Source organism: Homarus americanus, unplaced genomic scaffold (assembly GCF_018991925.1).
Source record: "Homarus americanus isolate GMGI-L3 unplaced genomic scaffold, GMGI_Hamer_2.0 scaffold6317, whole genome shotgun sequence".
In the NCBI taxonomy this organism is placed as follows: Eukaryota; Metazoa; Arthropoda; class Malacostraca; order Decapoda; family Nephropidae; genus Homarus; species Homarus americanus.
The window spans coordinates 4,641,331-4,653,765 of NW_024730668.1; the positions used below are offsets into that span (position 1 = coordinate 4,641,331).

Here is a 12,435-nt window from a genome sequence, read left to right on the forward strand (position 1 = left end):
AAAGATGGAATTAAAGCTGGATAATACTGAAGGACAATGGTTAACCTATGGACCAAAACAATTCAACCCACTTTATAATATATATATATATATATATATATATATATATATATATATATATATATATATATATATATATATATATATATATACATACTCAGTGTGTGTGTGTGTGTGTTTTCATCAAAATATTTATATGAAGGGTCCCTTAACCAGCTGGCATGTGTGTGTGTGTGTGTGGTGAATTACTAGGATATAAAACGTGTGGAAGACCAATATATTTACATAAACTGTATATTTAAAGGTTCTTAAGTTAGTTAACATAATCATTTAGTCAAAATGAGAGCTGATGAGACAGACAATGATCCTGTGGTGGCTGAGGTAAGACCTGCTGTAGTTTATAAAGGCACTGATAATGCTAATACATTTTGTGCCTCCAGTTATATAATTGATATATGGCTTTTACAGAATCAATGGAAAAAATGGGGGTTAACTTGTCAAACAGCATGGGTGGAAATATATTCAAAACTACTACTGTACGTCTTTGGTAAAACTGGAGGTGTGGACATAATAGGTATCATAAAACTGATCTCAAGTTATGCAGATAAACCACTTATTTTCGACTAGTTTGTCCGTACACCAAGATAATGACAAATTAAGTACAGGAATTGATTGATTTTATTTATTTTTTCTCAAAGGACATGTCCACCACAACCATCCACTGTCATTTTTGCTTTACATATAAATGCTTACCATAAATTCAGCAAACGCCATATGATCACTTCTAGTGACCATTACATTGTATCATTAATCGAAGATAAGAGTGAACTATCCTGGGTAAAATTATCGTTTTGGTCATCCACCTATTTGGAAGTATAGGTCAGAATCGTTCGAAACATCAAAAACCATTAGAAAAACATAATTTCAACCTAACCTAAGCCTCTCTCGGACAGTGGGAACTTAAAATCCCCAAATTCGCTGGATGACCGAAACAATAATAATACCCCAGCCTGACCTAAACTAATGATGATTATCTCTTACTTGGGTGAGGGCAGATACATTAGGTAAGGTTAGGATACAGTAGGTGGACTAGGTAAGGTTACGTAGGTTAATTTAGGTAAAGTTAGAGAGGTAAATTAGTTAAGGTTAGATAGGTAGGTTGTGTTAGCTTATTGGGTTGATGGAAGACATATTGGCTGACAAGTGCAACTGGTAATACAGTACAGTACTCTGGAATAGAGGTCCAGGTTAACTAGCAACTTCGGGAAAATTTTATGGAACAAATATAAAAGCCGAGTCCCTGGAATGATCTACAAGAACTAGAGCTGTTGGCTTTGTTTTCATGCACACGAAGGCAATTACATTTATCTTACTTTTGTTGTTTTAAAGTACGTATACAGTATTTATTTATATGTTGTTTATTTTTCAGGTACTGTACTTTACTGTATATCATATCTATAATAACCCAAATTGTGTAACTAACAACCTCACTATAGATTCCTGTTTTCCTGGCCAAAACCCTGGCAGAGCAGCTCTATGTTTTACAGTATCCTGTAAGACCTCACTCACACAGTTATGATGAGTCCACAATCCTTAAGGTAAGATCCTTTAAATAATTACATCAATTTAAAGATGCCAATTATAATCCCAGTACATGTACAGTAATTTTAGGTAACGATTTTATATAATCTGACTGATCCATTTAAACACACTAAAGTACTTTTCACTTCCTGACAAAAAAGGTGTTAAGACAGTCTAACTTCATAATGTACATACAGTACAGGAGTTTTGAAGAAAGATTCAGATTTAATATTATAATACCTGTATTAGGCCTAAATTTTCTATCTTCATTATAACAAAAGCAATGAAAAATTAAAGTGCTTCAGTTTCATTAAAGGAAAATATTTAAAATTATTACTCTCACATACAGACAAATATTCGCCCTCGAAGTGGTCAGATTGAGATGGAGTTGGGATTACGTACCAGAGGCCCCACCTATGACAAGAGTAAAGGAGAGCAGATTGCCCTTAATGTTGATGGGGCCTTCAGAGACAAATGTGACTCAGAGGATAATTTCTATAAGAGGTAAGTAAAAGTAGAAGCTGTTAGTGGTACAGTGGTAGCTTGCTTGCCTCTCAATACTGTACTGCGGTTGTGGGTTCAGATCCCAAGTCATACGTAAGAAGGGCATTATCCAGTATGAGTTCGCCAAACTAACTTCTTATAGAACTGTTTCTGTAGTATTTCATTGTCCAGGAATACATTAATAATGCCATAAAAAGTATGCCTGTAATTGATCAAGTCCTAGAGTTGGAGTCTGTACTTGGATCATTAATTCATCAAGGTCTAAGAACATGTACATACTACTGGTAATTGATAGAGCATTCATGCTTAAAAGAGATAAGTTACATAGTTATTGGTTACAGAAGAATCAGCTAAATTAGAATTTATTTTTTTTGTATCACCTGAAGAATCTCAAGCTCAGCTTATTTCACCAAAAGATTACCATCCTATTGCTGTGTTGGGGGATAAGGTTAGGTTAGGTTAGTGTTAGGTGAAATTAGCTGGGTGGAGATTCTTCAGGTGATCCAATTTTTCATTACTCTATTAACGGAATATCTTGATGTATTCATATTAGAATTTAGATTATTGTACGAGATAATTTTTTTCATTCTATTGTATTTAATGTCTAAAATTATTCACACAGTAATGTTATGGACAAGTTGGTGTTGACATCGACCAAAGCCATGACTGATGTTAGTCGCTATGCTGTGGGTGTTGTGCGGGACTCCAGCCTTCACTTAACACCTTTATCATCTGTTCTTGCCCTTCGACCATCGTTCTCATACCTCGACTTAGCAGATAAAAGAGGACGGCAAGAACGCAAGGACATGTCCGGAGACACAGAAGGTGAGCTGCCTGCATTATTGTTTTTCAAAGACTATTTATACTGCTTATGTTAAGAACCTGACGAGGGAGGCTGCAAGAGACCGCACAGCATTTTGACTTGCCATCACATAAGCCCAGCTAACTGATGCAAATGTGGAAAATAGCCATAAAATAATGATGATGAGTAATATGTCTCATATACAGTACAGCAGTCGGAAACTTTATAACAGACATGCTCATGCAAATTTAATACATGTACAGCTATGCCTCTTTTGGCATTTTATATAATTTCACAATAATAATCTATATTAAGGACAAACTCATCCACCTCTTAACCTTAGATAGTCCATTTTTCACCGGGGTTTTCTACAAAGAATAATGGTTACTCTGTTTACTGATGCCTGGAAGTGTTAAGAGTATATTAAGTAGATCTCTGCTGACACCAATATGTAGCTACACTTAGATACTATTTATTCAGTAATATTGTCATCAAGTTTACACTGATTTAGCATGTAAGTAGATAATGCAGGTATACTGTACAGTACTACAGGCATATCTCTCGAGGTAAAAGATTATATTTGGTAACGTATTATTTGCCCACGACAGTACTGTACTTAATAAACGACACCGTAGTGATTATTATTTCTCCTCAATAAGATTCGGATGATGAGGAAAAAGCCAAGAAAGTGACTGTGCGATTTGAGAAGCCAGAAACAATAAAAAGTCGCAAAGCAAAAGAAAAAAGTTATGGTTTTCTTTTGAGACAGATACGTGAAGAGCCATGGATTGAAGTGACTTACCACAAGTGAGAATTTTTGTTGTTTGTGAATGACTTGCATAGATAGCTAAAGACTTAAGATAGATGGTGAACTTTATAGGGGATAGATTTCACAAGAATTTTTTTAATGCTTTATATTTTTCACTACCGTAAAAAAGTGTTTAATATTGTGTTTGCTTTTATTTTTTCTAAATAATTTCAATTAGTCCTTTTAAATACATATCTTACGTTTCTATAAGAACCCTGTTCGAGGAATTTTTTTATTTTCTACAGGAATTTGATGGTATGAATTGGATCTCTTGAACGTTTGTCCCCCACTACTTTAGGGGATAGGTTAGGTTAAGTGAGAATATTTAATCATCAGGTGAAATAAACTGGGTTGTCTGATCTTCAAATGATCTGATAGTATTATTGTCTAGATTTTGATTTACAATTTGACATACTGTACTGTGTTGTACTCTGCCACATTCACCTTCTTGCACTCTTCAGATATGGGAGCGAACGTAGTGAATTTGAGCTGCGGAAACTGTACTGCATGTACGAGGATGAGCACGTAGATCAGTTCAGCCTGGCACCGAAGGAGTATCTGAGCCAGTTAGTGCCACCCACAGAAGAGGTCCAACTAACCACTCCAGGCCTTCCTGCGCACCTCATGTCTCGCTCAGCACTCACTGCCCTTCCTTTACATGACCGTGTTAAGACTGTCATGATTAATGGTATGGTTACAAGGTGACATAATTGGCCATGTTTGGTTTATGACTTGGAATCGTTGATATCTACCCTCTCTCGGAATTTGGCATTTTCTGTAAATATTTGCCATTTTTATGGCTCTTGTTTAAATAGAAATTTAGGCAAAATGATGGGTCAACATCAGCAAATCTCTCTTTTTTTATGCAGTATTTCATTTTTTACTTTTTTCAGCTGGTGTTGCATCATTTGGTGAGCTACTGGGAGTGTTTAGCTGTGAGAATAGTGTAGAGTCTGCTTTGTCTGTGCTGAAGGTCCTGCAACAAGTTGCTGTTCTTGTCCAAGGCAACTGGGTTGTCAAATCTGATATACTATACCCAAAGGACAGCTGGTCAGAGTCTGGAGTGGCTAATGAACTTATTCAGCGAGGCAGAGACTTTGTGGTTAGTATTGAGCTCTTGAAGTCTTAAGTCATAAATAAGATGACCTATATTACTAGTTGTGGTCATCAGTGACATAAAGAAGAAGCTATCTTGGTGATGGTGTTCTTTCTGTCACTGGAGGTCCATCCTCTTTTGTAGTATTACTTAATGAACTTTCAGGATGATACAGGTTCATTTTTTTATTGAGAACCCTAAATAATTACTGTTTTTTAGGACGTGTAATAAACATGAACCTAAAAATCAGTAGTAATAAAGTCTGATTGCAAAGAACATTTAGTGTATTTTCAGTAAAGTTTTTGAAGTTATATTGTAATTTCAAGCATTTCTCTCTCACATTTATTTTCTCATAAATAATGTTTAAATTACCGAAATTTCTGGGCAACCATCAACTGAATCATTTTGTACTCTTGTGTCATTGGACTCCATGCATTAATTTGGTACTTTTCCGCCCCCAGTTATACCTCTTCACAAAAAGTACAAGTGTGGTACGGGCTGAAGTTGCCGAGGTTGTGAGACTGCCAAGTAATGACCTTAAGAACATACTAAATGGAGTCTCCCAGTGTAGAAGATCAAGAGCAACCTGGGAATTTCTCTTATCTACAGATACAAATTTTATGAAAAAGTAAGTTTTTTTTTTTTACAAATTTTACTTTGAATTACTGTACTGTACTGTACTTTGTACTTGATAAGTTTTAAGTTTACTTACAAGATGCATTTTAAATTTTTTTTATGATTTATGACACTAAATTTGGTTTTATAATGTCATAAGATACTATTTACCATTGTTTGTATACCCACATTGTCTCTGTTCAGTGTATTATACACCTGCATTGACTGTATAAATGCTGAATCAGTGTAAGCTTGTCGTGATTTTTCTGAATAAATCTCCATATCTAACAATGATGATAGATGGTTCCTCTATAGGATATAACATGTTCACATATCTCAGTGGGTTATAGTCAAAAGAACATAAAAAACAATTACAAATTCATTAAGTGCTGCAATGAGAAAATCACATTAGGCTACAGGAACCATTAGGACCACCCATTCCTGTTGTGTTGTACTTTAATTATAGTGTAAAAAGGGTAAATCTGGGCATAAACAACACACAGTACAAGGGAGAAGCAGGAACTGAGGGTCCGAGAGTGTCACCCACTGCCCGAGAGGTAATGAGTGTTCACTGGCTCACCCATTGGCTGAGAGGCCACTTGTGGAGCTAGCCACATGTTCACTGGCTCACACTTTTGCCTTTGCCTCTGTGTGAGACTTCAGTTGCCATGAAGCACCCCAACAGCAGCCTTGATACCATCAGGAAGAAAGGTAAAATTTCTGTGTTTTTGAGTCCCACATGGGAGAGTATGGATGTGGCTACACGGGACCATAGAAAATGCCACATATTGTCCAACACGAAATTATAAAGATAATATTTGGAGCACCTATACAGTACAGTATTTATTTCCCATCATGTACAGTAGCTAAAAATACTATCTGTGCATACTTTGTGGGAAACAATACGAGACCATGGACAATAAATTTTGGTATATATAAGGGCTGTCTTTAGTCACACGTAAAATTTCAGAGCATATCGACCCCCACCTGCACAGATAGTTGTTTTAGCTACTGTACTTAGACATTTCTCATGATATTTAACTTCTCCATCGTTTTATGAGCAGTTTTAAAATCTTGTAGGCCATAATACAAAGAATTGATCTTGGATGTCCTCATCGTGTTTTCTTTTAACCTTTGTAATGTAATATGTGATATAATTTTATTTTCCAGGTATCCCGATGTGGTGCAACGACAACAGATGATCTGGCAGTCTAGGAGTGAACAGTTGTCTCACAATTTTAAGGATAAGGTAAGAGGGCACTAGTTTGTCTTGAAGGCTTTGTTAACACTTTCTGGCAAGATGTGTTTAGCCCACACTTCTTGACATTCCCAACCACATGTTGGGGCCTGGCTTGTCAACTACATTTTCAACAATAAGAACTTGATTTCTGATAATGCATACAATATTTAAGCATTAATTGTATATTGTGTCTCTACAGCAAGTTAAACAAGATGATACAAACAAAGCTGGTCCATCAACTGGAGCCAAAAAGTCTCGTGCAGTTCGAATCAAGTCGGAACCAAGTGATGACTTATCAGACCCACAAACTAAACCACAGCCAGCGAAACAACGCCGCGGCAACAAGGGTCCAAGATGAGTTGTCATATGTACTGTACACGTGACTGACTGCTGGTTGAATGATAATTGTTATTAGGTTGTAACTTTCGAAAACTATTTTGTGTTGACGAGTTGATTATCAGAGAATATTCATGCTTCCTACATGTTTAGTGGGCAATACTCTAAAGCGACATGCCAATGATATGTCACTAGCATACATTATCAAACCGGAGAGTGACTTAAAAATGACACATTGCTTCAGTTTTTGTGAGGATTTGAATACCTTTTTTGATAATGTTGCATGGGAAAAATTATAAATGTAAGTTTCAAGTCTCTACTGTAGGATGGTTATGGAGGATTGTGATGGTTAACCTAAAAGGATTCACAGAAACTTCAGCATCAGTACAGAATGCCCCTTGGGATTATTTACATTTTTGCAAAGTGCTTGTTGGCCTAATACTACACTCTCAATATTCTTCAGCAATTTGTCTTTTATTTTTTGTTTGGTTTCCTTTACGCCTTTTTCTCGGAAGTTACAATTGACAGTGAAGTGATGAAATAGGGGAAGCTGCCTTCAGTCTGGTCATATCACTGAAAGGCATTTTCATTTCACTAGTAAGTATCATTCTCAGTGTGTGATAAACTTGTGACATATTAGCTTTGTGGCATTGTCAGTTTAGTGTTTAGTTGACCAAAACTATTGTCTGACATGGATCAAAATACTCTACCACTTACTGATAATTTAAAGGTTTGATGCAAATGGTTTCTCCATCTGTTTACCTTTGATGTACAGTATAGGTTCTTGACCAATGAACAAGTGTAAATTGACTTGTATATAGAGTATTGTAATGTATGTGACATTTTGATGAATTATAAAACATTTGTTTTCTCTTAATGAGTGTACATATGCTCCAAAAAGTGTCTTTACAATTGTGTTTGACAATATGACAACAGACGAAGAATTTTGAAAACCCTACTGAGGCAATAGGAGTCGTAGTGTTCATTTCAAAATTCATCGGACCCCTCCATGAAGATATTTTTTGGAGTGTGTGTAAATTACAGTATAGAGATTGAAGTACAGTATACTGTACAAGCAGTCCCCAGTTTAAAAACTTAATGTGTTTGTAAACAGGATCAATAAATTCTTTTGAAGTAATGATATAAATAATCCCACATTTAAGTGTCCAAATTCCTGCATTTTACTGATCAGTGGTGGTATGTAAAAAAAAAAAAAAAAAGCTGTATTTATGAATGAAATGAACGTTGGAGAGTCCTAAACATGGTCACAGCGTGTAATGTTTGTTCAGTGAATGTTGGGAAATTGAGGATTGCGTGGACACAGGATATTAAGTTACCTTTTTCAAACACTTGAGTTTTGTAATACAAGTACATTGAACTATTTCTTAGTACCTATAGTGAACACATTTATGTAAAATATTTACTGGATATTATATTTTTACAATGTGTGATTGCTCATATATATAAAAGTACACTGTACTGTATATAACAAAGGTGGTAATACTTTTGAAAAATATCGATACAATGGCTTTAGCTGATGGTAGTGCTTCATTATGCTATGTTAGAAGTTATACTGAACATACAACAATAGTATCTTCAAAGTTTTGCTGGATCACAGTACAGTACATATACATTTTCTGGTTATAATATAAAGGTCATCTCTCATCTCATGAAACAATAAACAGTTATTAGTTACTATTGTAATAATGATTCTTTTATTTTTGGTTTATATCCATTAGTTCCTATACCTCTTACAAATACCTCAACACTTCATGAGCAGCACTGTATAAATGCAGGATAAAACAATCTCCCTCCCACAGACCATAAGTTCTCAGGTCTGTGCTTGAATTTTGGATCAGTCCCACATTATTTTATTGATGAAAATTTAATTGATTAACTTATTGTTTATACTCTGAATTTACTTGAATCATTCAATGAACTGAACATTCCCTGCAACAATTTTTTTTTTTATACACTGATTACAGTACTAACCAGTTCTTATAATCTCGTCCAGTGTTTTCAAACTTCAGGTACAATACAGTATAATACAACGTTATGTAATTTTATCAAATACAGTAAGACCTCGGATATCCAGAATGCATGGGGAATTCAGTGTACAGTACTGGATAATTGTTTTTTCCGGATGCTTGAAAGATTCTCTTATAAATACCTGTACTGTGCGCATCTCAAACTCAAGAACATTGTGTCAGTAAGTATTATAAAAGGAATAAAAGGACATAGTAAATATATTATTAACGGAATAAAAGGGATGTACTCACTCGTTATGTAGCACTGCAGTGGTGTGCGTAATGCTGTAGTACAGTAGCTGTAGTACTTGTTGAGCTTGAGTAAAGTACAGGTACAGTATTCACTTAGTTTACTACTCTTTTTCAGGTTTGTTAAGTTCCTTAAACACTCATGTTCCATAAGATTACACCTAAAACTATTTTTTCTTCACTAAGGGCACTGTAATGGTGGCTTACAGTGTGTTTGCCCAACATGGAGGATGCACTCAGCAACTCTATTGGCCCAAAATGGAACCACGGGTGAAGCGGTGCCAAATTCAAGCTGATTTTCTCGATTTTTTCAATATGATTAGATTTTACTTACTGGAAATTGACTCTACCAAAAAAATGCTGTTTGCTTGAGAGTTCCGGATGGTTAAATGCCAGATATCTGAGGTTATACTGTAGATACAGTTTATCCTATAGAAAGCTATGTTACTTTTTATGTCAAAGCTTTAATAAATACAAACCAGTTTACAAAACCTCTCTCAAGATTTTGGTCATAAGACCTGAGTGTAATACAGTACTGTACTTACAGGGTATATTTATATGAACTTTAAATTTCAAAAGATTTGGAACTAAAGAGAATGAGAAGTATTAAAAGAATAAGTACAGTATCAGTTGACTTTGGGAGAAGTTCAAAAGGCCAACTTCAAGGGAAAAAGGACGAGGGAGGGATTCAATTGTTTTTCAGCATGATTGGTGATGTATGTATAGATGGTCAGGGAGGGTTTAGATATTAAATCATTCAGTACTTGTCATATTAAACCTGGATTGTTAAAAAAATATCAAATAATACATACACTGTGGGTTCCCTCTTATATAACATGTTTTCCTGGAAAGTTTTATTTAACTGTATCTCAAAATAAAGTGAAGAAACTAATTTAACCAGATTTTATATTGAACTGGAGAGACATTCCAAAGTACCATAAATATCTCAAACTGACAGACAAAAAGTTGTTGGTGCTACATCTGCCATTTTTAGCACTGGCCTGGGCTAAGGCACCACATAGTGTTGACTACACCTAAATAACTCATATTTAAGCCTTAAATGTATGAAAAATGGTCATATTACTCTAGTACTAAACATCACAATACAGTTTGTTGATATTTATCTATAATTGCAATACCTGTACTATGTTAGGATATTAATTCATCATAGTACTAATACTGTACTTAGTCAACATGTGTACAGTGTTGTTGATATAATGACAAACTAACTCATCAATTCACCTTGGTCATACTACCACCAGGTCACAGTTCTTACTCATCTGCCGTTGTACTCATTTGAAAATGAGAGGATGATAGCAGAGAGCAGCTTGGTCTGTGCTGTAGGACACCAGCCACTTGATCACTCCGCACTCAATCAGAAGGGAAGTGTCAAGGCCAAGGTCGTAGGGATCGCCAGTCATAATAACACAAGTAGCCACCACTCAAAGATTGATGCTGCTCATGAAGAGTGATACAGCGGCCATCATTGTTACCGACACAAGTGGGTGAAGGACAAACAGCCAGGGTCAGCAGCTTATTATTTGTCCCCAGCATGCAAACATACACCATATAACATACACTACTAATGTTTTATGGTATATTCAACAAGATAAGAATGTACAGTAATGTAAAATACATACAAGTACCATAATGTGTACATAAATGATATGGTCAAAAAGTTTACACAGTATTGTTGACATAATCACTCTATACAAGTACAGTACAGTACAGTACATACTGCATACATACAGGGGAAGCATGTGTAGATGATGTGAACATACTATACAGTATATACAATGATGGCTTGTACAGTAATATCACAAAGTACATATTGCAACCACAACAATCATATAAGGAGATGTTATAATTATAGTGTACATTCAACATATACACACTGAGGGCTTTTACAGATGATCTGCACAGTGTAAACAATGTTTTACATATGCAAAGTAAATGCTTAGATAATTTGCAAGATTACAGTACATAGTACTATACATACTGTAAAGGCTTGTATACTTAAACATAATCAGAAGCAAACACACAACAAATGTTTATAGAAATGACTTGTTTGTAGTGTTCATGCAACATTACAGTACACAGTGAGTGCCAATATACCATATAGTTAATATGTAATAGTATACCAGCACATACACTTACCCCTCTGAGTACCATGAACAACTTTAAGGCATTTATTCTGGTTAATGCTGGAGGGTTAAAGTATGTATACAGTTAATGTGGGCACATATCCATTCAAACTGCTCAGTGAATGCAAAAATAATTCATATGAAAATAGATGCTGCACATGATGGCATTGAGTCAACATACATACAACATACACACATCTAACTACACATATATATAGTTAACAGACACTGAATCCATACAACATACACATCCAGATATACAAGCTTAACACAATCACAGAGTTCACACATAATGCAATCACAGAGTTCACACATAACACAAATACAGAGTTCAGACAACATACAAAGTGCATTATATTAGTGAGCCTTTGAGATGCCAGACACCACCAGACCGATGATTAACAACATCCTCTACGCCAGCTGGTCCCCTCTACCACCCAACTTCCCGTCCCAGGATGATGCCTACACCTGCCTTATGATGCTCACAAGTGCTTTTATCCACATCTACCTATAACAGTTGCCCACACCAGTTCATGCCACCATCACTTACTGCTGCCACCACTTGTTGGTGTTGCCACTTACTGCTGATGCCAGCTGTTGCTGCCACCACCTGACACCCACATATCATGCCCAGAGCGCCTGATACCCACACCTGTTGACACCCACATATTGTGCCCAGAGCTTCTGATACCCACACCTGCTGACAACCACATATTGTGCCCAGAGCTTCTGATACCCACACCTGCTGACAACCACATATTGTGCCCAGAGCTCCTGATAGCCACATATTGTGCTCACATCTGCTGGAATAACTGCGACATAACAATAATTTCAATGTACAGTAATGTGTACACAGAAGCCATCATGCAGATAGATATCACAAAAAAACTAAGTGGATAGCATCAACACAAACCTAAACTAGTGTAATTTAGGTTAAATCTTAAGATAGTACAAGGCTTCTCAAACAGCATTAATTAACTTGTATGTAGTATTATAGTCTCTGTACTTCCATACACGAACTCACTCATCACGT

The 12,435-nt window shown here is 35.8% G+C and overlaps 1 protein-coding gene across 2 annotated transcripts; it reads left to right on the plus strand.

Moving 5' to 3' along the window:
- The first annotated feature begins 204 nt into the window (after window positions 1-204).
- Window positions 205-8,689, plus strand: LOC121867205 (DNA-directed RNA polymerase III subunit RPC5-like). 2 transcript variants are annotated; one of them, XM_042367035.1, is made up of 10 exons: window positions 205-381; window positions 1,497-1,598; window positions 1,931-2,085; window positions 2,708-2,910; window positions 3,547-3,694; window positions 4,157-4,383; window positions 4,589-4,797; window positions 5,253-5,419; window positions 6,577-6,655; window positions 6,846-8,689. In XM_042367035.1, exons 1-10 carry the CDS (start codon window positions 340-342, stop codon window positions 7,002-7,004), a joined length of 1,491 nt encoding a protein of 496 aa, XP_042222969.1. In that variant the 5' UTR covers window positions 205-339; the 3' UTR covers window positions 7,005-8,689. The 2 variants fall into 2 exon arrangements, with proteins under 2 accessions (XP_042222969.1, XP_042222970.1); XM_042367036.1 differs by having other exon boundaries at window positions 240-381; window positions 1,528-1,598.
- Window positions 8,690-12,435: the final 3,746 nt, after the last annotated feature.